General features: G+C 63.1%; 1 protein-coding gene across 6 annotated transcripts; it reads left to right on the forward strand.

Moving 5' to 3' along the window:
• The first annotated feature begins 1,932 nt into the window (after positions 1 to 1,932).
• TFEB (transcription factor EB) lies at positions 1,933 to 19,288 on the forward strand. 6 transcript variants are annotated; one of them, XM_040536010.1, is made up of 9 exons: positions 1,933 to 2,040; positions 13,668 to 13,915; positions 13,996 to 14,250; positions 14,338 to 14,418; positions 15,248 to 15,368; positions 15,598 to 15,654; positions 16,159 to 16,234; positions 16,410 to 16,557; positions 16,882 to 19,288. In XM_040536010.1, exons 2-9 carry the CDS (start codon positions 13,721 to 13,723, stop codon positions 17,314 to 17,316), a joined length of 1,368 nt encoding a protein of 455 aa, XP_040391944.1. In that variant the 5' UTR covers positions 1,933 to 2,040; positions 13,668 to 13,720; the 3' UTR covers positions 17,317 to 19,288. The 6 variants fall into 6 exon arrangements, with proteins under 6 accessions (XP_040391944.1, XP_040391945.1, XP_040391942.1 ...); XM_040536011.1 differs by having other exon boundaries at positions 1,935 to 2,035; XM_040536008.1 differs by having other exon boundaries at positions 1,938 to 2,050.
• The last annotated feature ends 8,371 nt before the right edge of the window (positions 19,289 to 27,659 follow it).

Raw genomic sequence — 27,659 nt, forward strand, 5'->3', positions numbered from 1 at the left:
TTCCCCCAGCTCTGGTGTTTTGGGACTGCTGCCTGCTCCGTGCTCCGGCAGCCTGGTGGCTCTGCTCCCGTCCCCGCTGTGCGGGCTTGTTGCTGGGTGATGTTGGAAAACGAGGGCAGGAAGCAAGCCTGTCCCTACCCTGATCTGACTTCTCTTGCACAAAGCTGAGTTTGATGGTTATAGGGCAGATCTGAGTGCCGTGGACTCAGGGTATGGCTCCTGGCCTCACCGATGATTTTTTTATGAGCTGTCACCAAGGCCTTGTTGTGCTGTAGCTGCCCCGGATGCTCTCTGGGGCTGCGAGCCCGTCCTACAACCCCATAACTCTCCGGGTTCTCAGCGACCAGGGGCAGTATCGCTGGCTTTGAGGTGGCCAACACCACGGCTTTGCCCTGGCAGCTTGGGGACGCCAAGCATCGCCTGCAGGCAGAGCAGAGCTGACCCCAGCCCGGGCACCTGCTCTGTCATCCCAGTGGCTGAGGAATCCCATTAAATCTGAGCAGAGAGGCTGCAGCTTTCCCGTGTCTGCAACACCTTATCCTGCCTTGGACCCAGCGGCAGTCTCCAAACCTCCTGCAGTGCATGAATACAGGGCTTTGAATTGAGGTTTCCAGGTGCTCCCTGGGCTGCAGCTTTCAGATGTGTGCAGACACTTTGGGTTTGCAGTGAGGACACATTTGGGATCGTCTTTTTGATTAGGACGCAGATTCTCCTGGGGAGAACACCACAACCGGGGTAAATTTGGGCTGTGCCGTGCGCTCAGCCACGTCCTGGGGACCCCGAGGTCACCGGAGCCGTCGGGAACCTGCGTGGAGCAGGACGAGCAGAAGTGGGGAGCTGCATGCGAGGTCTGGGGGGGCTGCCCGCGTGTGTTTACCAAGAAATTAGGGATTAAAAAGTGTTATGGAAAGGCGCTCGGTGGGAACAAAGGAACGTGTCTGTTCTCCAGGCTGGTTTTGTTCTCCAGGGGTAAATCTTCCTCTTCACCGCTGTGGGCCCGAAGGATGGGTGATGAGAGGCTGTGACGTGTCCCCACCGCCCTTTGTCCTCCAGGTTGCTGCTGATCCTCTGTGTCCACAACAAGCCTCGGGTGTGGGTGCAGGGAGCTGCACGACCCTTGTGCAAGGAGCTGCACGACCCAGTGCAAGGTGCTGCATGCCCCTCGTGCAAGGAGCTGCACTACACAGTGCAAGGTGCTGCACGACCCTAGTGCAAGGAGCTGTAGGACCCCGGCACAAGGAGCTGCACAACCCTTGAGCAAGGAGCTACATGACCCTGGTGTGAGGAGCTGCATGATTCAGTGCAAGGAGTTGCACGACCGTGGTGCAGGGAGCTGCACAGTCCCAGTGCAGGGAAATGCATGACCCTGGTGCAGCGAGCTGCATGGTCCTGGTGCGAGGAGCTGCACAACCCTGGCGCAGGGAGTTGCACGACCTCAGTGCAAGGAGCTGCATGAGCCTGGTGTAAGGAGCTACATAATCCCTGCGCAAGGAGCTGCGCAACCCTGGTGCAGGGAGCTGCATGACCCCCGTGCAAGGAGCTGCATGACCCTGGTGCGAGGAGCTGCGTGATTCAGTGCAAAGAGTTGCACGACCCTGGTGCAGGGAGCTGTAGGACCCCGGCACAAGGAGCTGCACGACCCTGGTGCAGGGAGCTGCACGATTCAGCGCAAGGAGTTGCATAACCCTGCTGTAGGGAGCTGCACAATCCCAGCGCAGGGAGCTGCAGAGTCCTGGTGCACGAAGATACACGACCCTAGTGCAAGGAGCCGCACAGGCACCGGCGCAAGGCTCAGCCTGAACCCGGCCCGGCCCGGCCCTGCCTCCCCCTTCAGCCCACACCCGGGATAAACCGGCCCGAAGCGGGGCCGGGACTACAACTCCCGGCAGGCGCGGGCAGCCCTGCCCCGGGCGGACTACGGCTCCCGGCGTGCCGAGCCGAGCCGAGCCGAGCCGTGCCGGGCAGGCAGTGCTGCCCTCCCTCGGTGCGGGAGCAGCGGGACCGAGCCGGGCCGGGCCGGGCCAGGCCGAGCCGAGCCGGGCCGAGCCGGGTGAGTGCCGCGGGGTGGGGTCGGGGGGGGGTGGGGTGGGGTGGGGGGGGGGCTCCTTCCTTGCTCCGGGCTCGCAACCTTGTTTTTTTTTTTTTTTTTTAATTATTTTATTTTTTTTCCCTCTTATTTTCTTTATTTTTGTGTTGCTGGCAGCGTGGTTTTTTAGCTTAATTTTTTCCTTTTCCCCCCTGTTTTTTCCCTCCTTTCGTTTACCCGAGAATTCCACCCCCCCCCCCCCAGCCGAAAAGGGGGGGGTGCACCCGAGCACCCCCCCGCCTCCATTAGGTTCGCTTTTTGGGGGTTTAGGGGGTGCCCCCCCCCATGCACACACACAGGGAAACTGAGGCACGGATGCTCAGCCCCCGGTGCCCCCCTCCGGGACGGGTTTGCTGGGGGCTCGGTGCACCCCCAGGGGCACCCCCCTGGCTGGGGGGGGGGGGAGGGGCAAAGGGCACCCCCAAAATCCCCCCCCCAGGTCTCAACGAGGCCATTTCGAGGTCTGCGAGAGGCCCCCCCCCCCCCCCCCGAGCAACTTTTTTGGGATCCCCGAGCGTGGGGGGGGGGGGAGGGGGCTGCTGTTAACCTCCTCGCGCCCCTTAATTATTCCGGCGAATTAATTGCGAAGCAGGGACGATTACGCCAGCCCTCGCGCCCGTGTCCTCTAAAAGCCTCGGTGAGTCAGATGATGGGGAAATTTCCTTTAAAAAAATAAAAGAGAGAGAGAGAGAGAGGGGGGGAGAGAGAGAAAAAAAAAATATGGAGGTTATTGTTGTGCTCTCCCAAGATAAATAAATAAGCCCGCGGACGAGCGGGGCCTGCTTCCAGGAATCGCAGCGCTTCTGCGGCGTCCCCTGCCCTTGAGGCATGGGGGGGGCTCGCAGGGGGTTTATTTTATTTTGATAGATCGGCAGCGGGTGGAGGTTGCGGGGTTTGGGGGATTTCCCCCCCCCACCCCCACCCCAGCTCTCCCCTTTTTGCTTTTCCCCGCTGCCGCCGCCGCCTTCGCTCGCCTTCATGCACGGCCGCTGCGGAGGAGGGAGCGGGGCTGCGCCGTCCCGGCTTCCCCCTGGGTGTTTTGGGGGGGTGCTGAGCCCACCCTGAACCCCCCCCCCCCCCCCCTCCGGGGGTCTGGGGGGGTGACACCCTGCTGGGGGGGGGGGGGGAGGTGGTCAGCGCTGGGGGCTCGGGTACCGCCAGGTGCGGAAGCGGCGAGCGGCACGTGCTGACCCCACGGCACGGAGGGGCCGGCGGGTTTGGGGAGGATGCTGGCTGCGCCCCCCCAGCTCCCCCCCCCCCCCCCTCCATCACCACCACCCTTATCAGTAGGAAACCGCTCGGGGTGGGGCTGGGTGCAGCGGGGGCGACTCCAGCATCCGGGCGTTTTTGGGACGCGGCCGCCCTTCCAGCTCGGTCTTTTTTTTTTTTTTTTTTTTTTTCCCGTGCGCGCGGCGGCGGCGAGCTGGCGGCACGTGCGTGCGCGGCCCCACGGCTGAGCCGCTGCTCCTGCGATGCTCTCGGGGAAGGGGAGGGCACCCTGGGCCTGCGAGCCGCTGAGACATGGAGGGTTGGGGCTGGGGGGGGCGTTTCCAGCTGGGGAGTTGGGGAAAATGGCTGGGGAAGAGGGTGTGGGGTTGTCGAGGGCACGGTGAGGGGGGCACCGGTAAAGCGGATGCACCCAGGGCAGCGGTGCAGCACCGCCGCTCCCTGCACCCCTCCTGCGTTTTGGGGGGTGCTGGTGCGGTGAAGGCATGGACCAAAGCCCCGCATCTGTGTTTCTCCATCCTTTTCTGGGGGGGCGGTAGATGGGACGGAAGATTTCCTGGTGCTGAGCACGGCACAGACGCCTTCTCCATCCCCTCTGCAGCCGGTTCCCACCAGGCGCCTCGCCCCGTCCCCGAATTTCCCCAATTAATCGTTTTTCCTGGCCTATTCCTTTGCGGGAGGCGAGTGACCGCTAGCGTGGTGGCTCTGGCATGGTGCCGCCACCTGGGCTCTGTCCCCAGGGCCGCTTGGAGTTGGTGCTTTGGTTTTTTGGGGGGCACCTCGAGCTGCGCCGCCCTGTCACCGCTGCCCGGTTATGGTGTGCATCGGTCCAAGAGGAAAGGGACCAGCGCCGGCCACGTGCCAGGGTGAGCTCAGCACATCCACGTCCCCGCGTCATCCCCCGGGGAGTCCCGGTGGCCACGGGCTCTGATGCTGACCCACGGTGGCCGAGTCCCGACGCCTTCCCCGTTTGCTTTGGGGATTTGGGGGCTGAAGCGGCAGCGACGCGGCGGCGCTGCAACGCGCAGGGGTGAAGTGACGATCGCTTCGCCAGGGCGCAGGCAGGAAATACGCGCTCGTCTTCCCCCTGCCCCGGTGCTGCTGCGTCCCGAAGGAGCCCGGTGGGTGCCGGTGACTCGCCGCGATTGGGTTTTGGCACAGCCAGGGGTTTGCGCCCTCGCCAGCCGGGGCTGCAGGCCCGGAGCTGCCCGGCCGTGGGATGCAGGAGGCTGAGCCCCGGGCTCCAGCAGCCGCCGGGGACCCGGAGCAAACTCCGGTTCTGCTCCTTCCCCTCCAGTGAGACCCGAGGGAGGCGGGGGCGATGAGAAATCACTAAGCAAAACTCGAAGGACGGGCACGGGGCTGCCCCCGGTGCCTGCACCGCCGCTTCTGGAGGGGCCAACCCGCTCTGCCAACCTCTTCCACCCGCCTTGGTGCTGGGCAGGCAGCGGAGCAAAGCTATAAATATTAAATGGCAAAAAAGCGAGAAAGAGAGGGGGGAAAAAAAACAAAAAAACCCCACACAACCAGGCCATACGGTTTCCCCGTGGGTGGAAGAAGAGAGCGCGCGAGGGCAGAGCCCCGAGAGAGGCCTCGCTCCTGGAGAGAGGCAGCGCGGTGGCCCCGGGGGGTGGCGATGGTCCCGGGGGGCTGGATCCTGGGGACCCCACTTGGTGCCTGAGGACGGTGGGACACGGGCAGGGCCCTCCGTGCCGCTGGGGAACGGGGAAGCGCTGTCCCTGGAGGCGTTTTGGGGAGGTAGGCGTTCTAGGGTGGGGGCTGAGCTCGTCCTGCCCACCCCCAGGGCTCTGCCTGGATGGGGTGGTTTGGGTCTGGTCCCTTTGGGTGCTGGGCTGGAGGAGCCTGGAGGCTGCTTGCGAGGCTCCCCACGGAGCTTAAATGCTCTCCTTTACTTAAACCGGTGCACCTTTCTCACCGGCTAAACCTGAAACGCCCAAGCAACATCTTTCCCCGCCGGGTAACTCGCTTTTATTTTATTTTTTTTTTCCTCGCCGTACGTGCATGCAATTAATGGAAGTGATTTAATTCTCGTATAAACAGCTGGGAAGCTGAAGGCGGTGCCGTCGGTAAAGAGCTGTTTGCCATCCCGTGCCTCCTTTCCCACCGCTCCGTCCTGCCCGGCCCCGTCGCGGCGTGCCCCAGGCCGGCTGTAAATTCTCCTTTCAGCGCGTGGCCGAACCTCGAGCGCAGTTTGTGCAGCTGCTGCCCCGGCGCCCAGGTGCCAAAATTCGCAGGGATGTGAGGGCACCCGGCCTGGGTCCCTTGGCTGCCCGGTGGGGCGAGCCCACCTGCGGCGGTGGGAGCCCGCACGGGGCGGGGGGGGGGGGGGGGGTTGTCCCTGGTGCAGGGTCCGTGCTGTCACCGATGTGCCCCCCACCCCGCCTGGCAGCGTGTGCTCGGGGACAGGCGCGTCCCCAAGCGACGGGGGCGGCTCTGGCTGTCCCCCAGGCTGGTTTGGAGGAATCGCAAGGGGTTGGGAGCTTTTAGGAGGAAAGGATGGGGGCGAAGAGGGTGCTGGGGAGGTTTTGCAGCCGGGGGGGTGGGGGGGGGTCTGGTTGGGCAGAGCGGGGGCCGCGTTTCCTGGCTCGCGGGCGGAGGGTCGGGTCGGGTGCCAGCGGGCTCGTCGCTGACAGCAGCTCCTGCCTTATCTGCAGCAGGGTGGGTGCCTATCGCAGCCCCAGCGCCGCGCCAGCTCCTCCGGGGCCGGCTCTGCTTCCACGTGCCGGGGCTGGGGGGCTTGGTGCCCTTCGCGCCCCCCTCCAGGCGAAGACCTCGTCCGGATAAATCCCAGCCTGCTCGGGCAAAACCTCTCGGCTCCGGCGTGGTCAAGCCAGCGTAACGCGTGGCACGGGACCCGAGCAAGAAGGGAGAACACCCGCGGCCTCGTGCACCCGCCTCGCTGCGGGGCAGGGGCTGGCTTTGCGCCGGGGGCTCCCGGCGTCTGCCTTTGACCTTGGCGAGCGGCGCGGAGAGGAGAAACGTCCCCGCCGCGGGTAAGGTGCCGCCGCCGGCCGCTCCCCGGGGCTGGTGGCAGGGAGAGCCCGAGGGCCGCCGGGGAGGCCGTGTCACCGGCCGTCCCCGAGTTGTTTATGAGCGGGGCCGGGGAACAGCTGCAGCTCCTGGGGCCGGGGCGGCCGCGGGGCCGGGGCGGGCGGGCGGCCGCGGTACGGTTACATGAAATCCACCTTGCGAGCAGGCGGGCCGCGGCGTATTTATAAATATTACCTCCTTGCAGCAGCACGGCACTGGGGGGGAGGACGGCCGGGGGCGGCGCTGGCAGCACCCACGGTTCGGGTCGCAGGTGGCTGCTGTCACCCAGCGCCTTCTGCGGCGCCCGGAGAGGGGCTGGGGGCTTGGCTGTGCTGGGTGTCCCCGCATAGGGACCCCCCCCCGGCAGGGTTTTGGGGAGCACCGTGGTGTGCTGGGCCGCCCCCCTGCTTGCACCCGGAGCTGGGGGAATGCGGATAGAGGCGTGCTTCCAGTTTCCCTTAGGGATTAATTCATGCATTTTTAAAGAAAAAATAAATAACAACCAGCACCCAAGTGGTGCGGGGTGACCCCGGGGTGGGGTTTTCCCCTCCCGTTCCCGTCTCTCTCCCTTCTCCGGGGGGAGCAGGACGGCGAGGCCCAGTGTCCTTCCCCGCCGGCACGGCCGGGGCCTCCCCAAGGTCACTCCGCTCTCCTGCTCCCCGCTGCACGGCCGCCGCGGTCCGGGCCCGATTAATCACTCAGCCCGGGGTGGTGCCGGGCCGACACGGCCCTTCCCGGCCCCTGCGCGGCCGTTGGCTCGTCCTCGCCCCAGGAACGTCCTTCTGCCTGTTAACACTTTTATTTTTAATTGCCTGCCTCTCCGGGAGGGGAGGGCGGCAACTTGTCGGCTCTGGCTGTTTGTGCTCGCGGCGGTCGGCCCGACAGGGGTGTTTCAATCGGGGGCCCCTGCGCAGCGCCGGCTGCTTTCCTGCTGCAGGAAAGGATTTGGCTCCGTTTCGGGGCCTCTGCGGGGGCAGGATCTGGCCCTACAATGGCAAGGTCCCAGCCTCTGCCTGCTGTACCACTGGGGTGGCACCGTGGCCATCCCCGTGCCGCGGCGGGCGTTTTGGGGCGGAGGAGGGCTGTAGGAGCAAGGCTTTGTACTATTGACCCCATAAAGGTGGCCGCGTGCAAGTGGGAACCTGGCTTCTGGGGATGTCCTTGGTGCCTCCAGAACCGGGGGCTCACGGCGGTTATTCTGCTCCAGGGATGACGCTGTGACAAGGGACGCTCAGGGTGGCGCTCGGTGACCGTACACCGATGCTTTTTGGGTCCCGAGACCTCCCCATCAGGGCCCCGGTTCTCTTAGGGTCCTGGGCTCCCTGGTTCTCTTGGGGTCCCGCTGCCATCCGCAGCTCGCCGCCCGCACCGAGCGTTAATGTTTTCACTGTGCCAAATGTCTGGGCCGCTTCCAAGAGCAGCATTTAACGCATGGCAGGGAAAACATTTGGCCTTTGACCCAAGCGCCTGTTAACAACGCCGTGGTCCACGTTTCTCAAATGCCGGGGCTAAAAACAGGCCCGGTGACTCAGGCGCTCGCTGGCGCTGTCAACTGACTCCTGCTGGGATTTGCCAAATTCCCCCCCCTCCGCCTTCTCCTTCTCCCTTTCAGGGCTGCGTGCTGGTGGCGCAGGGAAGGTGCCTCGGGCTGGGTCGGCCCCGTCCGTCTCCGAGGGCACTGCTGCTCTCCGGGCTGCCCCCCCGTTCCCACCTCCCCGTCCTCATCCTCGAGGAGAGCCGGCTGGGTGCGGCCTCGGGAGCCTCTGGTCCAGCCCCAAGCGGAGCCGTCGGATGGGGATGCTCAGGGCTGAGCCTGGTTTGAGCCTTGGGCGTCTCCAAGGATGGAGAGCGTCCCGCTGCCGGGGTTTGGCCACCCTCGTGGGGAGGAATTCCTTCCTCCCACCCTGGGTCCGATCCTGCCCCGCTGCCCCGTGCGCCAAAAAGGAGCCGCGCGCCGCAGCAGCGCGCTCCTCCTCCGCATGCCGATGGAGATGAAGGACCCCGTCCTTCCTCCCGCTGGGTGCCAGCGTCACCCGACCCCTGACACCGCGGGGACGCTGGCACGGCGTAAATCCCCCCCCCCCCCCCCCCGCCAAGTCGGGGCGAGGGGAGGCTGCGGGGCAGGTCCCAGCTGCGCGGCACCAGCCGGGTGCCAGCCCGCGTCGCTGGCAGGGCGGCACGGCGGCGGCACGGCAGCGGCTCACCCGCCTGGCCTGGGGGGGCTTTCCCGGGGGCTCTCCCATGGGGTGAGCATCGTCCGACGGGGAGGGTGCAGGAGGTGACGATGGGGACGCAGCTGCCCGCGGGGTGGGACCCCAGCCCTGCACGTGGCCCCAGCACAGGCACAAAATGGAGAGGGTGCGAGGAGGCTCTGCGCAGGGAGGACGTGCCGGCACCGTGCCGGTCCCATGGGGCATCACACCGGCGTCCTTGTTGTCCCCCAGACTTGATGCCACCGTCCTGGTGGCAGCCAGCACTGGCGGCACTGCTGTGTGTGCCGGAGGGACCCCCCTGTGAGCTGCGCCCCTCATCGCACGCGGGGCCGGATCCAGCTGGGTGACGCTGGCACCCTCTCCGGGCACACCGAGGGAGCGGGATCCCATCCCTTGGAGGGACAAGGAGCAGCACCTGCCCCTCCATCACTGCTCTCGGGGTGGGGGGGGGTGGGATGTCACCGCCGGCAGCTCTGCGGCCGCTCTGCCCTTTCCCGGTGGCCCCGAGGGGCCGCGATGGGGCAGACCCTGCCGGGGCTCTGGCACCCGGGGGAGCCGGGTGGCGGTGGCTGCAGCTATTTTTGTCCCGCTCTTTCCCCGGCCCCACTGCTGACTCCCGTGCTGCAGCGAGACGAGCGAGCAGGTTGGGAGGCTTTTTTGCAACTTCCTCCGCCTGCGCCCGCTGCGGCTGCTGCTGCGTTAAAAGCGGGGCCCTAAAAATGAGGAAACGCGGGGCCGGCGCAGGAGCCGGGCAGGGCGGCGAGGAGCGCGGAGGAGCTGCGAGGGGCCAGCCCCGGCGCCCGGAGACCCCCCCTTGTCCCCTGCCACCCCCTGCCCAGGTAACGCGCGTCCCCCTTCCTGCCTGTCCGCGGGTGGCTTTGCTGGGGGCACCCCGTGGGGTGGCTTTTGGGGTGACGGCAGGGACAGCCGGGTGCCTTTATTGCCTCTTGGCACCCAGAGCCGGGCTGGAACGAAGCCGTGGGGTGGGAGCAGGAGGCGCTGGGTGCCCTCGGAGCAAATCTCAGCGTGGGCTGAGCACCGCCACCGCCGCGTGTCCTGGCCGGGCTGGGGGCTGCCCTGCACCCAGGGGGCTGCCGCGTCCCCAAAACGGCCGCGGGTGCTTCGCCAGGGCCGGGCTGGGGTGCACGGGGGTGTCCTCGCGCGCTGCCCCCGCGTCCCCCCCCCACTCCCTGCGTTTGAAAAACAAAAACCAGGAAGGAAGGCTCGGCGGGCGCTCGCTGCTCGTACCAAGAAGCGGAGCTATTTTCACTTCTTCCTTCCCCGTTTCCTTTTCTCAGCCCTCGTGCTTGTCAATGAAGCAGCACAGGGCCGGGGGGGGGGGGGGGAGGGGGGGCAGCACGGTCACCCGCCCCCCTCCCCGGCTCCCCAGGGCCGGGGCAGGCTCAAGCTGCCGATTGATTTTTCCATTCGTAATGCCCGCGGGCGACTGGCACACGCGCGTGCGTGGGACGGCCGCGGAGCTTCCCGGTGTCCTGGCAGTGGGATGGGGTGGGGGTCTCGGCTCCATCCCTCGGGCATCGCCCCCCCCCCCCCCCCCCCTCCTCCTCCCAGCCTTCTGCCCTGGCGGAGGTGGTGCACTCGCTGGGTGCCGCTTCCCCGGGAGGGTAACGCGATCCTGCTGGGGCTGTGTGCAGGGACTGGCTCCGGGCAGGTTTTATTTTTAACCCCGGCTTCTTAGGGTTTTTGCCTCCCAGCCGCATCCGGGCTCGGAGGTGCGCTTGGGGACGAGGCGATGGGGGGCCGTGCGGGGACGGGGACAGCAGGGTGGCACCGGTAGCGGGGTGCCCTTGGCTGCTGTCCCCGCTGTGTGAGCAGCTCTGGGGACACCTCTGTCCCTTTGTGGGGCCGCTGGCCTCGTGTGGGGACAGAGGGGGGCTGCGGGGCCGTGCAAAGCCCCACGGAGCAGCGGTGGGGTCGGTGCCGTGAGGGCAGCTCCGGCTGTGGTTATTCCCGAGCGCTGCCGGGGCACGGGAGGATCCGCCCGATGAAATAACACCCCCGAGGAAAGGCAGGAAAGGTCCAGAAATAACCGTGCCGCTCAGTAGCACCGGGGATGTTCTGAAGGGAGATGAATTCCTTGGCTCCGGCCTCGCACGGGGTCGGGGCAGCGCTCACCCTGCTGCACACAACCGGGAGGGACGCCGTCCTGAGCCAACCATCTCCGCTCCCAGCAGGAGCTTTTCTCTCTAAAAGCTGCCCGGATTTTAGGGTGCGATGCCGCGGTGACGCGGGGATTTGCTTTTTCCCCCCCCCGAGGACCCAGGGGCAGGTCTGCGGCGTTCCCAGCACTCGCAGCGCCGGGGGTTTCCTTCGGGAAATCCGTGCCGTGCTCCGCGCACCTCGCGGGGCAGCTTGGGCTCCCCGGGCTCTTTCCCCGTTTCCCTCTCACCTTCTCACCCTGTGGCTCGTTCCCCCTCCGTCCCTTTCCCGTCGCCCCCCCACCGCCCCGCTCCATCCCCGGCTCCGCTTGGTGACCGCTGGGGACGTCGCCCCGAGCAGGTGCCCCGGCAGCACCCGCGGGGTAACCCAATGCCCGAGCACACCCTGGGCTCCGCGCCGCTGGGGCTGGGCACCCTCTCAGAGCCAGACGAGCCGCTGCCATGCATGGGGCAGGGGGGAGATGGGACAGATCCTGACCCCCCCCCCCCCCCCCAGGGTCCCCTCCAGGCAAGGACTGGGTCCGGGCGAGCCGCTGGATGTGCTTTGTCCTGGATGCGAACGCCTTTCTCCTTCCCAGGACTGGCAGGAATCCCAAACGTGGTCCTGTCCGCCCGAGAGACGCAGGATGTGTCCCCTTGGGGGGGGACGGGACGTGTCCCCTGGGCTGCCGCCCCGCTCCCCGGCCCACCCCGGCCCTCTCCCTCCTGGTGGGGCTGAGTCAGAGCGAAAGCAGAAGCTGCTGGGCACTCCGGGGGGGCGCAGCCGAGCAGAACCAAGCGGGTTATTTTAAACCTGACCCAGTTTCCACCTCTGCTTATCGCTCGCTCGAGGCCGGGCCCTGCTCTGACCACCCTTCCCCGTCTCGCCCTCGGTGGCGCCCCTTCTCCCTGGCTGCCAGCAGGGGTTTCCCTGGGGGGGGGGGGGGGTGGGAAAAGCAGCGTTTTCTGCTCCCCCCGCCCCCGTTTCCTATACAGGGGCTGAGGGGGGGCGTCCTGCAGCCAGGCGGGTTTGGGGGGGACGGGGATGACGGGTGCCGTGCCGTGGGTGGCTGCGCTTCGGCACGCTTCCCGTGACACCCTCCCGCTCCGTGCCCTTTCTGAAAAGTGTCCCTGGGAGCCCCAAAACGCTCCCCCAGCTCTGCAGCTCCATCCTCGCCCTTCAAACTGGGTTTCCCCGGCGCCGGAGGTGCCGGCCCCTCGTGTTTCACCTTCCCCCTGCTCCCCTCCGTGTCCTCACCCCGTGCCCACCCAGCCCGGCCACGCAGCCCCCGCGGGATGGCTCGTGGGGCCTGGAGCTGCTGGCTTGGAACCAGGGTGGGCGATCCCACAGGGTCCCACGCACGGCTTGAAATCCCTTTCTGCCATCCCCTCGTGCTGGAAGCATCCCAGAAAACGTCACTTTCTGGGGCTGGATGCTTTTCCCCCTCCGTGCCCTGGCTGTGCCTCGCTGTGCCCCGTGCTCGTTGGATGTCCCGGCTGCTCTTGGAGGCTTGCGCTCTGTATTTGGGGTTATTATCCCCCCCCCGTATGTATAAGCTGTGATTTACCCCCCTCCAGCCTTGTTTTATTCCTTGCATGAATAAAATTCCTGGCATCGCCGGGTCCCACCAGCCTTTACAACTCAGCTGTTGCTCATCTCCAGCGTCCTCCTGTGCCCCCTCCAAGGCCGTTTGCGCCGGCATCTTAACGAAGCTCTGCTCGCTAACTGTCCCAGGCCCCTCTTCTCCCTGCCCCCTTCAGATGGGCCACCATGTCTAATTAATTACCTTCCCCTTGCTGTTCAATAGCTGGCTCTTGATCCATGTAATCGTATTTCTGTCCACGCTGGCTTGATTTAATTTCCCCCTTAGGATACGGCGTGGCACCGTGTGTCGGACGCCTCGCTGAACCCCCGCCGTGCTGCATCCACCGTGTCCCCTTTGTCTGCGATTACACATTGTGTTTAAACAGCAAAGCCCTCCGGATTCGTCTGGTCGTGCTGCTGCCTCACGTGCCCCAGGGCTGCCCTACAAGAGGGGACGGGGACTTTGCAGAGCCCTGGTCCCACGTCCCGATCCCATCCCCATCCCACAAAACATCTCCGCGGTTCCCAGCGGAGCTTCATACCCCGGGCAGGGCAGCTCATGCAGCCGTCCCCTGGCCCCGTGGCTGTCCCCTTGTCCCAGCAGCCTCCCCTGCCCTCCTTGGGCCACCGTCCCCTTTTGTACGGGGGAACAAGGGCAGCTCTGTGCACCGTGGGGCCACGCACGCCTCTCCCCGCCGCCGCGCTCGCGTGCCGGCCCGGCACAAAGCCGCGTTGTTCGCCCGTGCCGCAGCGGAGGTTTGGTCGCGGCCCGCCTGCAGCGCCTGGCACGGGGCTGCCTTTTCTTCCCGGCCTTCCCTTGCTTTCTCTTTCTCTTTTGGGCTGCCCTGGCTTTTTGCTCTTGCTTTGCACCCCTATTTTTCAGGGCTTGGTGGCTCCAGAGCAAGCTCCGGCGGGATGTGAGGCTGCGCTTGCTGGGGACGGGGTCCCAGCCGTGCCCCTTGCCATCCCCATCTCCCCCGGGGTGTCCCCTGAGCCCCGCCGTGCCCTGTCCCCTCCTCCCCTCGTTGTCCTCAGGGCCAGTGGCGCCGTCACGGGGAGCTGCGGGCAGACCCGTCCGTCCGTCTGTCTGTCGTTAGGGCGGCTGTCCTTTCTTGCTCATCCGCGTTGGGGCAGAGCCCGGCTGCCCCCGGCGCGATGCCCGACGCGCGGCTCTGTGATGGCAGCACCCAAATTTGAGCCAAAATTTGAGCCAAGGCTTCGTAGCGACGTCAGGAGCAGGATCAGTCCTGCGGCTCAGCCGTAGCACCAGGTGCTCCAGGACATCCCCTCCCCGTGCCTCAATTTCGAAGCAGGCAGTCGTATTCCTGACGTCTTTCTCCTCTTAGGGTCACCTCCGTGCCTGGTGGGCGCCCGTGGCCCCCCGCCCCCCCGCTGCACCATGGCGTCCCGCATCGGCCTGCGGATGGAGCTGATGAAGCAGCAGGCGCAGCAGGAGGCCGAGAGGGAGCGCATGCAGCAGCAGATGATGATGAACTACATGCAGCAGCAGCGGATGCCGGTGGCCTCCAGCCCGGCCATCAACACCCCCATCCACTACCAGTCCCCGCCGCCCGTGCCCGGAGAGGTCCTCAAGGTACGGTGCTGGGCACGGGGTGTGTGCGAGGGGGAGATTTGGGGGCAGCACGGGGGCCCTGACGGGTTATTTCCACGCAGGTGCAGTCCTACCTGGAGAACCCCACCACCTACCACCTGCAGAAGTCGCGGGACAAGAAGGTGCAGGCGTACCTCTCCGAGACCTACGGGAACAAGTTCGCCGCCCACGTCAGCCCCGCCAGCCACTCGCCAAAGCCGCCTCCGGCCGCGTCCCCCGGCGTGCGGCCCGGCCACGTCCTGTCCTCCTCGGCTGGCAACAGCGCGCCCAACAGCCCCATGGCCATGCTCAACATCGGCTCCAACCCCGAGAGGGAGGTGAGGAGGGGGCCGCCGGGCTGCTGGGGGGGCACGGGGACCCTCGGCACGGCCTGGAAAGTGACACCGTATGCCTTTCTCTTGCAGTTCGATGAGGTCATCGATGACATCATGCGCCTGGATGATGTTTTGGGCTATATGAACCCCGAAGTCCACATGCCCAACACGGTGAGCCTCAACCGTGGGCAGCGAGAGGGAAGGGGGCTGGGGGGGCTGCCGTGGGCTGGGTGGCACGGGGGTGACCTGTCCCTGTGCCACGGCCCCGCGGCAGTGCTGGTGCTCCTGCGTGGCCCCGTACCAGTGGGAAATCAGACGTTACGGTGTGTGCATGAACCAGCCCGGCTTCCTGCTGATTTGCTCTCTTGTGTGGCCCCAAGAGCCATCGTGACACCTGGGGAGGGGGGACAACACCGGGCAGAGCTGGCTCAGAGCCGAGGGGGGGACAGGGACCAGCAGGGGGGCCTGGCCAACCTCGGGCTGGGGAAGGGAGGCAGCGAAATGGCCCTTCCGCGACTGCAAAAGCCAGTTCTTCAGCTTCTTGTCCTCTTTAATGCCAGTCCAGAGCCCTTATAAAATGCTGGAGCAGCGGCAGAGGGGCACGGGAGGGATGGAGCCACAGCATGGGGGGACAGTGGTGCCAGGGGAGGCTCCCCCCGCCAGCAGCTCGCCCAGCGCAGCGCCACCTCCCGAGGCCAGGTCCGTAGGGTGGCTTGAGCCTTGCAGTGGGATTCATCCTGCCGGGCCCTCCTCGGATGTGATTCACCTGCCCTATTTTAGATGCTGGCCGTGGGAGGGGATCAGCTGCGCCCTTTGAAGTCCTGTTTTCTTGGCGACTCTGATTATAGCTATTTTAAGGGCCCAGGAAGACAATTATACCTGCCCAGTCTGCGCACTCGCGTCCCAGAGGCCAAGGAGCTGGGCTTAAACCCCGATCCCGCAGCCGAGCCTCTCTCCCGGCCCCGGATGGAGCTAACCCGCCTGTCCCTTTGCTTTCCAGCTGCCGATGTCCAGCAGTCACATGAATGTGTACAGCGGGGACCCCCAGGTGACCGCCTCGCTCGTCGGCGTCACCAGCAGCTCCTGCCCCGCCGACCTCACCCAGAAGAGAGAGCTGACAGGTACGTCCCCTGCCCCGGGTACGTCCCCAGCCCTTGGCACGTCCCCAGCCCCAGAGCATGTCCCCAGCCCCAGGCACGTCCCCACGGCTGGAGCCCGTGGTGACAGCGAGGACCGGGGCTGGCCGGGGTTCCCCTGTCCCCGCGGGTGGCAAGGATGGCTCTGGGGGATGCTGACGGGGCGAGACGCAGCCTCATCCTCTCCGGGTGATGCTGTGGGTCTCTGTTGCAGATGCCGAGAGCCGAGCCCTGGCAAAGGAGCGTCAGAAGAAAGACAATCACAACCTGAGTGAGTTGGGTGCTGGCTTCCCGGGGGTGGCACGGCGTTCCCTCTCTGACCCCGGCACCCTCCGTCCTCCTTCCCCCTCTCTCTGCGCTGGGTCCCCTTCCCCTCCCATCTCACCCTAAGGGGAACGCCCCCACGGCCGCCTCTTTCCCAGCTCTGCAAAACGCCCGTGGTGCCGCAAACACCCGGTTGTTGTTCCCATTAGCACCGGGGGAAGGTCAGAGCTGCGGGGGCGATGGATGGGAGCGGGACCAGGGCTGGGAGCCAGACCAGGACCAGAGCTCGCTGCTGAGCCCCGGGGAGCTCAGTGCCAACGGGCAGGAGGAGCTCTGCCTCCTCTATTTAAGCTCTCAGCTTGTCTTAAACCATGCAGGTTTTTCACCCTGAGCTCCCCAACTCCGAAGGGACCCCTAGGGGCACAACGTCCCCCATCCCCGCGAGCTGGGGCAGCGGTGCGACGCTGCTCCCCCCGTCTCCTCACCGCTCCCCTCTCTTCTCGCCCTGCAGTTGAGAGGCGGCGGAGGTTCAACATCAACGACCGCATCAAGGAGCTGGGGATGCTGATCCCCAAGGCCAACGACCTGTACGTATCCCCGGCGGCTGCAGGGCTGGGATACCCGCGGCTCTCGTGGGCTTGCTCTGCGCCCTGCGCGGCCCTGTGGCAGGAGATCCTTGCAGAGGGGCGTTTTGGGGGAGCAGGTGCAGGCAGCAATCCTTTCTGTTTTTTTTTTTTTTTTTTTTTCCGTCCTGCACCGCAGGGACGTGCGCTGGAACAAAGGGACAATCCTGAAGGCTTCGGTGGACTACATCAAGAGGATGCAGAAGGACTTGCAGAGGTCGCGGGACCTGGAGAACCACTCCCGGCGGCTGGAGATGACGAACAAGCAGCTGCTGCTCCGCATCCAGGTGCGTTTCCCTGTCCTCTGCCCTGCTCTGCCCTGCTCCAGCTGCCGGCACGCCTCACTCCTGCCCCACCAGCAGGGCCGGGCAGAGGCTCCCTCCCTCTTTTAGGGCTGCCAACTCACCGGGAACACCGGGGGCTGGGGCCACCGCAGCGAGTGATGCCAAGCTCTGCATGGGTCACCGCTCCCGTCCTTCCCCATGAGCTTCCCGGTCCCTCTGTCCCCTTTGCCCTGCCATTTCTGCGCCTCCCTTCTTCCCTCCCGCCTCCGTGCGCCCTGTCCCCGTGTCCCCATGTCCCCACCGAGTCTTCCTACGCTCTCTTGGCAGGAGCTGGAGATGCAGGCGCGCGTCCACGGGCTGCCCACCTCCTCGCCCTCGGGTGTCAACGTGGCCGAGCTGGCCCAGCAGGTGGTGAAGCAAGAAGCCGGCGGGGACGAGGGGACGCTGGAGCCGCTGCTGCCTCCCCCGGACCCCGAATCGCAGCCGACGCTGCCTCCACCGCCGCAGTCTCCCTACCACCAGCTGGACTTTACCCACAGCCTGAGCTTCGACGACGGCTCCCGGGGCTTCCCGGATAGCCTGGAGCCCAGCCACGGCGCTTCCTTCCCTTCGCTCTCCAAGAAGGAGCTGGACTTGATGCTGATGCAGGACACCATGCTGCCCCTGGCCTCCGACCCCTTGTTCTCGGCCATGTCCCCAGAGGCCTCCAAGGCCAGCAGTCGCCGCAGCAGCTTCAGCATGGAGGACGCGGACATGCTGTGACGAGGAGCTGCGCCCGCGCTGGGGGCGAGGACTGGGCCTTCGAGTTTGGTTGCTGAAGTCACGGCGCGCTCTTCCTCCCCTCCCCGGAGGAGGAGCCCGTCCCGCCGAGCACTTGAATCTACGTAGGAGTACATTTTCTCTATGCAACAGGGGGGGGCTCGCTTCAAGGCTCGCCGGGTACCGCCACGTCTTTTGCAAGCTTTTTATTTTATTTTTATTTTTTTGCCCGGAGCTGGAGCCGACCTTCTTGGCTTGCCGTGCCATTGGCCTGACTGCAGCTTTCCCAGCCCTCGGCTGCTTTCGCCTTCCAGCAAAACCCTCCCGGACCGTGCTCCTTCCCCGGGGCTCAGAGCGGAGCGAGGAGCCCCCAAGACCCTGGAGGGAGAGGATGCTCAGAGCTTTTTGCCTTGCTACCCCCTCGCTCCCCCCCAGTCTTCCCGCACGGTGGCCTCACGGATGCCATCGGCGGCTGCGCCCCGGTGCCGCCTCCCCGCGGGGGCTTCTCTTTCCCTGCGGGTGCCGGGGAGGCAGGAGCGGTGCTGCCGGGCCCCGCAGCACCGACCTCCTCCTCTAGGTAGCGGGGAGAGCAAATTAATTCACGGGGCACAGGAGGGGTCCTGTGAGTTTTGTTGCTTCGGCGTCCCGGGGCTCGTTTGGGCGTGCAGCTCCGCCACAGCTCGTGCAAACCCTCGGGGGGTCTGGCAGCACCCCAAACCCCGTTGTCACCTGGGCACCGGTGACATCCACCCCGCGGAGGTGCCCCTGCCCCAAAAGGCCACACCGCGGCTCCAACGCTGACCTTCTGCCCTGCGTCCCCGGGCACGGCGGCTGTGGCTGGGGATGGTTTGTGGCGATTCCCCACGGGGCTCCTTGCTCTTCCCCCCATCGCCAGCTCGCTCCCCAGCCACAACAGCTCACCCACGGGGCCGTGGGACCTCGGTCATCAGCGCTGCTGGTGGTAGGAGGGAGCTGGGGACAGGAGGGGGAACTGCTCAAAGCGAAAATGCTGCACTGACTTGGTGTGAAGCCCAAAGGGGGGCGCGGGGGAAGGCTGGAGAGAGGCGACCCCTTTGCAAAACCCCATTAGAGCACAGCGTTAGCCCCCCGGGCTGCGGGAGGTTGGATGATGGAGACCGTGGGTACACGGCCAGGAGCTTGTATGGGGACAAGGGTCACGTTGTGCACCGAGGACGGGGAATGTCGTGGCTGGCGGGGTCAGGACACGATGGGAAAGCGTGATGGAGAAGGAGCAACGAGGTGGGATCACGAGGTGGCACGTGGGATGGCCCCAACGCCCCCCGGGGAAGCTCCCATCGGATGTGGAGGGTGCAGGGAAGTGCGGGGACGAGAGGAGGGAAGGGGCAGAGAGGTGGTGGCGGTGCCAGGCAGGGGCAGGCGAGCAGAGGGGGCGGCCGGGTGGGGTGCACGCCGGCGGGTTTGGGGCCGTTTCACCCCAAAGTCTTCACAGGAGGCCTTGGCGTCCTTCGTGCGCTGCCGTTAGTGCCTGTAAAGAGAATAATCCCGGCGGGCGGTGCCCCCGCGCTGCGCTCAGCATCCCCGCGCACTGCTCCGTGGGGGCGGCTGCTGCGGACACCGGCGGCTGCTTTGGGATGGCCGCACGCCACCACAAGCCCTGTGGGATTTACCGTGGCCATAAAACGGTTACACCAGGCCCTCGTGCTGCTATATAGCACGTGGGGGGCTGGCTGGGGCCCCCACCGGTGGTTGTCCGCTGCTCAGTGCCAGACGGGGCATCCCACCAGGCCGTGAGTTAGCAGTTGTGGATTATTATTATTATTATTATTATTATTATTATTATTTTTTAATCTTTTGGGGTTTTTGTTTGTCTTTTTTTTTTTTTTTTAATGCACTGTGCTCTGATTAAAAAATTTTACTACTGTTTTATAAATAAATGTATAAAAGAATGAACTGGAATGGAAGAAGAATCATTAAAATATATTTATTTACAACACGCCGGAGCATCGCAGCGTGGCCTTGTTTCTTCTCTACCCGGAGGAGGGAGGCGTGGGGCACCCAGAGCCCTGTTCCCCTCGTGGTGCTGGGGCAGCACCCCCGTTTCTCCCAAGGCTGAACTTGGGGGCTGCTGTTTTGGTGCTTTTTTACTTGTTTTTTTTTTTCAAAAATCCCAGGTTGGTTGGAAGGGGGAGCGCTGGTGCTGCTCTGATTCAGCCCCCCCCGGGGTGGTTTGGGGTTTTCAGGAGGGACACCGCTCTGCAGCTCCGGTGGTGCTGACCCAGCTGCTGATTGCTTAATGGGAACCAGGCCCCCTAATTAACAAATAGTTGCAAGCCCCGAGGGAAGCAGGGCTGGGAGGAATCGAGTCCCTGGAGCTGAGCGGCTTCATGGTGGCCCTGCCTGACCCTTGTGGGGTTGTCCTAGGAGCTCAGGTGGGTCTCCTGCTTGTGGGGTCACCCCTGGAGCAGGGCTGGGGCTGCTCTGCCCCCTGCTCAGCTCCACCTGGGGGTACTGCAGTGGCCCTGGGGTGCTGTGATGTCCCTGTGTGGGGTGCCTGGACCCCCAGCTTGCAGGGCACGGTGGTCCCACTGCTTCCACGCCGTGCCCCTGCAGCCCTTGGGGGAGCTGGGCAGCCCCACAGCCTGCAATTAGCATCTGGCTGGTTAATTAAACCCCGGGAGAAGGGGTGCGCACGCTGTGCCAGGGACCTGGTGGTCCCCGAGAGCTGGTGGGGTGGGCAGGGGGCTGAGCCCCCGCCTGGCAAAGCTCATCCCACCCCGTGCTGATCCCATCCAGGTCCCTGCTACCCCTCTGTGCCCCTCAGCCACGGCATTAAACACATGCATAGAGGGGGGAAAAAAAAAAAAAAAAAACAGGATTCGGCCTTTAAATAGACTTCCCAGGGTGGAAAATCACAGGGGCTAATCTCGGAAACTTTATTAAAAGCAAAAGGGGAGAAAAGAGAGAGAGGAGGCTTGGGGGGGAGAGAAGGAGTAAGTGGTTTCAGCCACTTGAAAAAAAAAATCCTGATTTGATTTATCTGGGGAGTGTGAACACTAAATAGAGAACAACGCCTGAAGTGTGAATTATTTCCTATATTAACACAGAGAAAAACTGATAGCCTTTTCATGTCAAGAGAATAGCGTGAAGGGGAGGGAGGGGGGGCTGACATTGTTCAATCTCTGGGTTTGCTCACTCTTTATCAGGCTGAGATCAAAATTTATTCCCAGGATGAGGCCTGCGGCCCGGCTGAGGCCCTAGAGATTTTTAAGGGCCTAATTAAGAAAACAGGATGAAAATGGCGAAATAAGAGGGCAATTTACTTCTTGCAGAATAGGGAGATCAAATCAACTTATGAGCAATTAATGTGCACAAGGAGAGAATAAAGGGATGCCGGGATATGGTAGAGGGCCTCATTTTAATGACATGCTCTGGTGTTGGCATAGAGGATTACTCTGAAGGTCAGATGTAGATTGAAACGACCTTGCAGATTCTTAACCCTCCTTCCAATTAACAGAACCAACTCAGAAATGCAAAAGACCCTGGCTTGGAGCACTGTCATCCCTTTATGTTCAGAAGGGAGGAGGGAAAAAAAAATTATAAAGGAGAGAGAGGACGAAAGGGGGTTTCCTTCGCTTCAACGACAGCTGCTGGAGACGGGGCTCGGGCAGGCAGGAGAGAAGGGCTCTTAATTACAGCCTGCGAGCCACCCACAGGAAAAAAACGGTGTCAGGGCTGCGAGTGGGATATAAAGGGAGGGATGGAGCCAGCCGGGCTGCTGCGCCTGTGATGAACTGCGGCCGGGCTCTGAGCATGGGGCTGGGTGGGATGGACGGATGGATGAATGGACGGAGGGATAGATGGACAGACGGACAGAGCAGTGGGGTTGGGCTGCAAGGTTGCTGCTGCTCCCGGTGCTGCCCGTTTGGGTCGTAGGCGAAGCTGTCTCAGCACCCGCTGGATGTCCTTGAGCCCCGCAATGCTCGCTCTCAGTGGTACCGCTGGCTTTGCACTCTTTGGGACTGTTTTCCATCACCCCATGCAATATCCTGGTGTGTTTTTTGGGGGTAGGAGGGAGGGCAGGCTGCAAGTAGCCCCAGCATTGCTGGAAGTTGCTGTGCCCCCCTTGTGCTTCCTATGGGCCACACAGAGGCATCGCCTGGGTCCTTTGGGGACAGCCGTGTCCCCCAGCTCTGAAGGGGCTCTCAGCATGGGGCTCATCCCCAGGTTACCCTAAAAAGAGAGAAGAGGAGAGGTGATCCCTCATCCCTGGCTGGCCCAGGGCAGGTTCAGGAGCATCTGAGTGCACCCATGGGGGCTCGCAGGGCTGGGGGACGGGCGCTGCGTTTGGGGGTACGTGGTGCTGGTGGCTGGGCAGGAGCAGGAAGGCTGCACAGGGCCTGAGCAGCCACAAGAGAGAGCCAGACTGTTGCTGGAGAGCCCCGGCTCCCTGCCGAGCCCGGCTCTGCCTCCAGGTTTGGCTGGGGAAGGAGCCCAAAAAGCATCCCTGGCTCCCCAGGATGGGGTGTGCCTGGAGGTGGTCAGGGGTGGCAGCACGTCCCCAGCTCTCTGTCCCCATGAGGCATCCGTCTAGCAGTGTGTCTGCTCCTCTGCCCTCTGGGATGCTCTGTGGCTGCAAAGGGACAGGGCAGGATGAGGCACAGCCGGGGAGCCACAGTCCTGGCCCAGGACGTGCCACCGCTGCTGCCACCAGCGCCCTGTGCCAAGGCCTCCCTGCAGGTCCCTCGGTGCTGCCAACAAACTTGTCCGGTTTTCAAAGTCCCTTGAAGCTGCAAATGTGACTTTCTGAGAGCCTAAAACACTTTACCTCTGGGCTGAGCCACAAACTAAGCTGCAGCAGCTCTGTGGGCAGCCAGGACAGGATAAACCCCCTGCGAGGCTGAGCTGTGGGTACTGAGCCCCAGGAGGACGCGGCCGTATCCTCCCTGCGCTGCTCCGTGTGCAGGGTGCTGGGGCTGGGGCTTGGCTCTGCCGGGTTTTGGCCAAGCTGGGTTTGTCTGAGAGCAAGGTTCCTCGTCCAGAGCCCTGTGACTTCCCCAGCACCACCCTTCACGTGCAGCTGGCCAGGCACGTGTCCAGGTCCCCTCGCCAGTGGTGCTGGGAGGTTCCCAAGTCCCCAGGAATTTTCCTTAAAAAGTTTGCTTGAAGGGGGGGTGGGGTGGAACTTTAATAAAACAGAAGATTGGCTTGCTCCTGGCCCCAGCCCCGAGCAGGGCAGCTCTTCCCCAGGGTGGAAGCAGAAGAGCATCACAGAGCCTGCGATGTGAGCTGGAGGGGGCTCAGGGTCTTTCCCTGCTCCACCCCAAATCTCAGCCTCCATGGGATGGGTGTGGGGCTCGGCAGCAAGCCTGGCACGGTCCCAGCCGGCCCTGCAGTCTGGAAACCATCCCCTGTCTTGCTGCTGGGCTGGTGCTGAGTTTTCCTTCCCCCCCCCCCCCAGCCCCCATCTCCCTTCATTTCCTTTCTGGCTCTCGCCGAGCTCCTCCCGAGCGCTCGGGCTGCTCCTGCGCCTCCGTCCCCACCTGGAGCCCGAGCCCCGAGCTGGTGACGTGCTTCGGCCGGGGGTGGTTGTGGCGACGGCTGGGATGAGCTCAGAAGGAAGGGCTGGCTTTTCTCAGGTGGGGGAATAGGCAGCTGGGCTTCGAGAACCCCGCGCAGCTCTTTGCAAGCGAATCTTTGCGTGCAATGAAGAGCGGGAGAGGGGGAAAGCTGTGATGTCCGTCCAGGAACCGCGTCCAAGGGGAGGGGGTGAGGTTGGTCCCTGGCTCTGAAGGGTTATCCTGGATGTGTTTGGCCTGTTGTTTTTCCACCAGCAGCTTTTTAAAGCTGTGGGGAGCCCTTGCAGAGGGTTGAAATGCTGCTGGGATGCCTGGTGCCTAGGTGGGAGCAGCCGTGTGCCGTAAGCCAAGGGGCGGGAGAACCTGGGTAGAAGGACAGGGGCTTGCTGGGATGGAGCAGTGCAGGGAAAAAAACCTTGGGAAGAGGTAAATGAGGTGCAGGAGGCAGAATGTAACTCGTGGGGAAGGATACGGTGTGTCTGTGCCTCAGTTTCCCTGCAGCCTGGATGACGATGCAGAGGCTGACATGGGGGCAGTGCCACAGCGCTCGCTGCAGTGCAGGAGGCAGCTCGTGTTGGTTTGGGGTGCAAATCCTCCGGGCTTGAGCCCTGCAGAGCAAAAACCCAAGCCCCTGGTCATGTCCTGCCCCATATGCCGCGTTTAGTTGAGATGAACTGGGCTCCCCCTCCCTGGTGAGGGGCAGAGCAGCAGGAATTTGCCCCCCTGGGTCTCCGCCAGAGCCAAATGGCCCCGCTCCAGAGGCAGAGCTGGCCAGGGATCCCTGGTGGGCTCGGGAGCAGCAGCCCAGCTGGATTTTCCATGCCTGATGCTGAATTTACAGTGCTGGATGCTGGAGACATCACGGGCTGGTTTGCGGCTCAAGCAAAGTGACCCTGAGACAGCAGCAGAGCCCGGTCCCTGCACCCGGAGCTTGGCACAGTGCACCCCCGAAATGGAGAAGGTGGGAAAGGGGCAGCGGCTGCAGGAGGGGTGGTTCGAGGCGTGGAGGTGTCGGGATCCAAGGGGCTGGGACCAGCAGCACCCCGTTTGTCCCAGTGTTTAGAAACCCCCTTGGACACGCAGTCCCCTCGTGCAATTCGTGCAACTCCAACCCCCCATAGTGACCACTAAGGCACAGGGGGTGCCCCTCTTCCACCAAACCCAACCCCAAAACCTTTTGCAGCCTGCTTTTCCCAGGGATGCTCTGTTTAGGACCCCACTGGTTCCTGCCCTCAGATTCCTGGGCTTTGGACCACAGGGACCTTGGAAATTTGGAATTCTTTGTCCCGATCCCCTTTGGGGTCCTGCTTTGTGTTCGTGCATCTCTCAGGCCACTGCGGAGTTCTGCCTCTTCCCCTGTGCTCTGAGCTGGTTTAATCAGCTCACAGTTTTCATTTCGTGCCTTTCTCTCTCTCCTTTTTTGAGGGGGCAGTGAAATTTATACAATATTTAAGCAGCATAGTAGAGTCCTGGAAGATATTATTAATGTAAAAGGGACAGGCTGGAAATGCACTTGAACCTGGTTACAATTAGAGGGTGATTTTTCTAAAGGTCAATGAATTCAGATAATATCCACAGGGGGGAAAAGAAATTTAATACCTTTTTAGTGAATTAATTAATTATAATATTATATCGGCTTGGGGTTCTTTTCCAGAGTGATTAAGGGAACGATCTGTCTTCGGAGAGGCTGGGGGAAGTCAGCGAGCGAACCAAAGACTGACAGAGGGGAAGGGAGAGGGGGAGAGCCGGGGAGAGTTTAATGGGAGAATAATGGAGCCTTTTCTTCCCTTTCAAAACTTACTGTATTTCCAGGCCACATGATCCCTGCCTGCTGGGTCCAGACCCTTTCCTTGCAGTCTCTCCGAAGGCCGTCGGAGGGATTATTTTGTAGTTTTGTCTTTCCAGAGTGGGTTTGGGTGCTTCAGCTGCATTAAGTCTCGGAAGACGTACGTGGCACAGGGGCAGACAGACCCGATGTGGCACCTCTGTCCCTCGTGCCACCACCTCCGCGTCCCTCAAAGGGGGTCTCGGTGGGTCTGTGCTGGGGACACGAGGTCTCCAGGAGCCCCCCGGAGCTGTGGCCGCAGCGTGGGGCTGCTCCCAGCAGGGCTGGTTTACCCGCAGCCCGAGCTGAGGCTGGAATTTACACTCAGCTAATCCAGCCAGCCCCAGAAATTAATTACAGTCTTGTACATTAAAAATTAACATAACCTTTCTGGATATATGTTCTTAGAGCACAGGAGCGGGCCAGAGTCCCTCAGCCGCCTGTAATTGGAGCTGCTTTCCTTCTCATTCTTTTTTCTCCCCCTGTTTTTTAAAGACGTGGACATTTCGAGTCATTAATCACGGAGCCTGGTGGCTGGTAAAGTTTAAGAGGTTTGTAATTGCGTTGTGTCCTGGCTGCGGGAAGGGGCGAGAGGGAAGAGGTGTGTGCCTGCCCTCGGAGGGGCATCCCTGGGCACGTGTAGGTGCCAAAATCCTGGCAGGATTTTGGAGTTACCCCCTGGAGATGGCCTGGAAGTGGTGCTGCTGCAGAATTGCTTGGCCATCTCCTGCGTCCTCTGCAGACACAGTTCCAGCAGGAGGGGGAAAGAAAGACAAAACAAACTTGGGAGGCTCTAACGGGTTTCTGTGCCGTAGTCTGCAGGCATCCGGCCCCAGCAGATGCAGTCTGGGGTACGAGTGAAGCTGGGGGGTGATGGGCTGGGGGCTGAGCCCCTGCACAGGCTGAGCACCAGCAGGATGCGCCCCCCATTGCTCCTCTCGCAGCTCTGCTGATGCGTGGTGGTGCCTGGCATGGTGGCGGTGGGGTTGTTTTAAGATGGTTTGTACCTATCCTTAATGTGCTTCCAAGCACAGTGAGTGATAAGGGCTAGCAGGGCATCCCTGCAGGGGATTTGCTCTCATGCAGCAGCAGCGTGTCCCTGTGCTTCTGCCCATCCTGTGCACGGGGCTCTGCTTTCCTCCCCACCTCCCTTGACCAACATCCCCCTTACCGGGCGACACCTCCCCGCAAAACCCAACCCAAACCCAAGCATCATTCAGCCTTCAGCTGAATGTTCAGTTCCATCCCCTCCAAAAGGGCAAAGCACCTGCCAGGCCCCTGGGCATGTTTTCTCTCCTCCTTCCCCATCTCCATTCCTTAAACCCCCCTCACCCTCTCCCAAACCGTCCCTTTTCCTTCCTCCCCCCTTAGCACCACCACCACCTCCCTCAGCCAGCCCGCCACTGCCGGGAGAGCTGGCTCGCTCCCATTGTGCTATCTTTGGGTCCTAAATTAAAATTTATGACATCTTGAAATGAGCAGTGAGGGTAATTTTGCTTCTGAGCGAAGATGCTAATGAGTCCCCTTAATGGCGTGAATAAGGAGTTGACGGGTCGTGTGTCACTTTGCGCAGCCCGTGCTGGTGGTGTAATGGCCGCAGTAAGTGTCTGTAATTATACCCTGTCTCGCTGTATTTTGGCAGCCGTTGTGGGAGAGCAGGCGGCTCGGCGGCGTGCGAGGCTGGGGGCAGGGAGAAGGGAAAAATCCCAGCCCCTCCCGCGCTTCCCGGGCTCGTCCCCTGCCTGGGGGCTTTGATGGGCGCAGCTCCGGGCGGGTGCGGGTGCTCTGCTCCTGTCCTGCGTCATCTTCTCCCCTGTGAAACAAGGTCACAATCCCACGTGTCCTTGTCCTCATCTCCAGCGCTGTGGTGAGGTGCTGGGATGGTGACAACCTGTTGGACCCAAGCGTGGGACGGCCCTGCTCAAAGCCATGGGGTGATGCAGGGTCTGTCCTCACCAACCCCAAAACGCAGGGGTCTGGCTCTGCCCAGGGCATCCCCTCCACTGAGACCCCCGGGTGCTCAGTGCCGGTGCTGCCCTGGTCTTTGCTTCCTTCCTGGCTGAGGTCTGATTTCATCCCTGGGGTTACTCGGGGCGATTGGCCTGACCCTGCTTTAATCCCTCAGGCACATTCAGTTCTTCCACAGGCTGCCGAAAGCCTCCCATGGAGACACAATTCTCATAGGGACAAGAAATTTGGCTCCTGTTGCTCTTATGGGGTATAAAACCACCCGTGTTCCCCTGGGGAGAAGCAGAGTGAGGAAGGGCTCCATCTCCTAGGGATGCTCTGTGCCTCCAGCCCGGTCCCATGGCCTGGCAGAGATGCTGCCTCTGTCTCTCACTCTCAAAACTCCTTGAGACAACAAAACCTTCCAGTCCATGGCCACGTTTATCATTTCATGGTGATATCCATTTGGGAAGGGGTTGGGTGGTGGCTGGTGGGGCCGTTGGGTGCACTGCTCCCGTGGGTTGGGCTCTTTGGGACTGGCTAGTGCCTGCTGCAACACTGTGGTCCGCAATGAAGCCAAGCGTTTCCCAGTGCATAAAATCAATGGGCAGGACTCCAAACACAAAGCAGTCGGCTTCCCGAGCCAGCCAGGTTTTAATTTGCTGGCTGCACAGCTGGAAACGTTGGCACCGGGGAAGTGCGCACCTTTGGAAACGTTTGGGAGCCCCGTGGGGTGTGTGTGCATGCTCGGAGGGTGGACTCTCACGGGGGAAAGTGCCCCCAGCAAGGAGGGCAAGGTTTTGCTGGCCTAGAGGAGAACAGGACGGGGAGCAGCTCCCGGGAGGCCAGCTGCCAGGTTTGGGAGCTGTTTCCCCTCCCAGCTGCCGCGCTGACACATCGGAGCTTGCGCACCACAAGCGCGCCTTTGAAACGGGGCGAGCTGAGAAATAGCGAGCAGCTGGCTCTGTTCCTCGTGTTTCTGGGCTCGTGAGCCTTCGAGCTGCTTGCACGGGGAT

Source organism: Cygnus olor, chromosome 24 (assembly GCF_009769625.2).
Source record: "Cygnus olor isolate bCygOlo1 chromosome 24, bCygOlo1.pri.v2, whole genome shotgun sequence".
NCBI classification, from domain to species: Eukaryota; Metazoa; Chordata; class Aves; order Anseriformes; family Anatidae; genus Cygnus; species Cygnus olor.

Bases quoted from the DNA above. Each gene is read 5' to 3' on its own strand.
- TFEB (XM_040536007.1), top strand. From the start codon at position 13,721: ATGGCGTCCCGCATCGGCCTGCGGATGGAGCTGATGAAGCAGCAGGCG. The intron at 15,369-15,597 runs GTACGTCCCCTG...TCTCTGTTGCAG, and splicing joins CCAGAAGAGAGAGCTGACAG to ATGCCGAGAGCCGAGCCCTG. The intron at 15,655-16,158 runs GTGAGTTGGGTG...CTCGCCCTGCAG, and splicing joins GAAAGACAATCACAACCTGA to TTGAGAGGCGGCGGAGGTTC.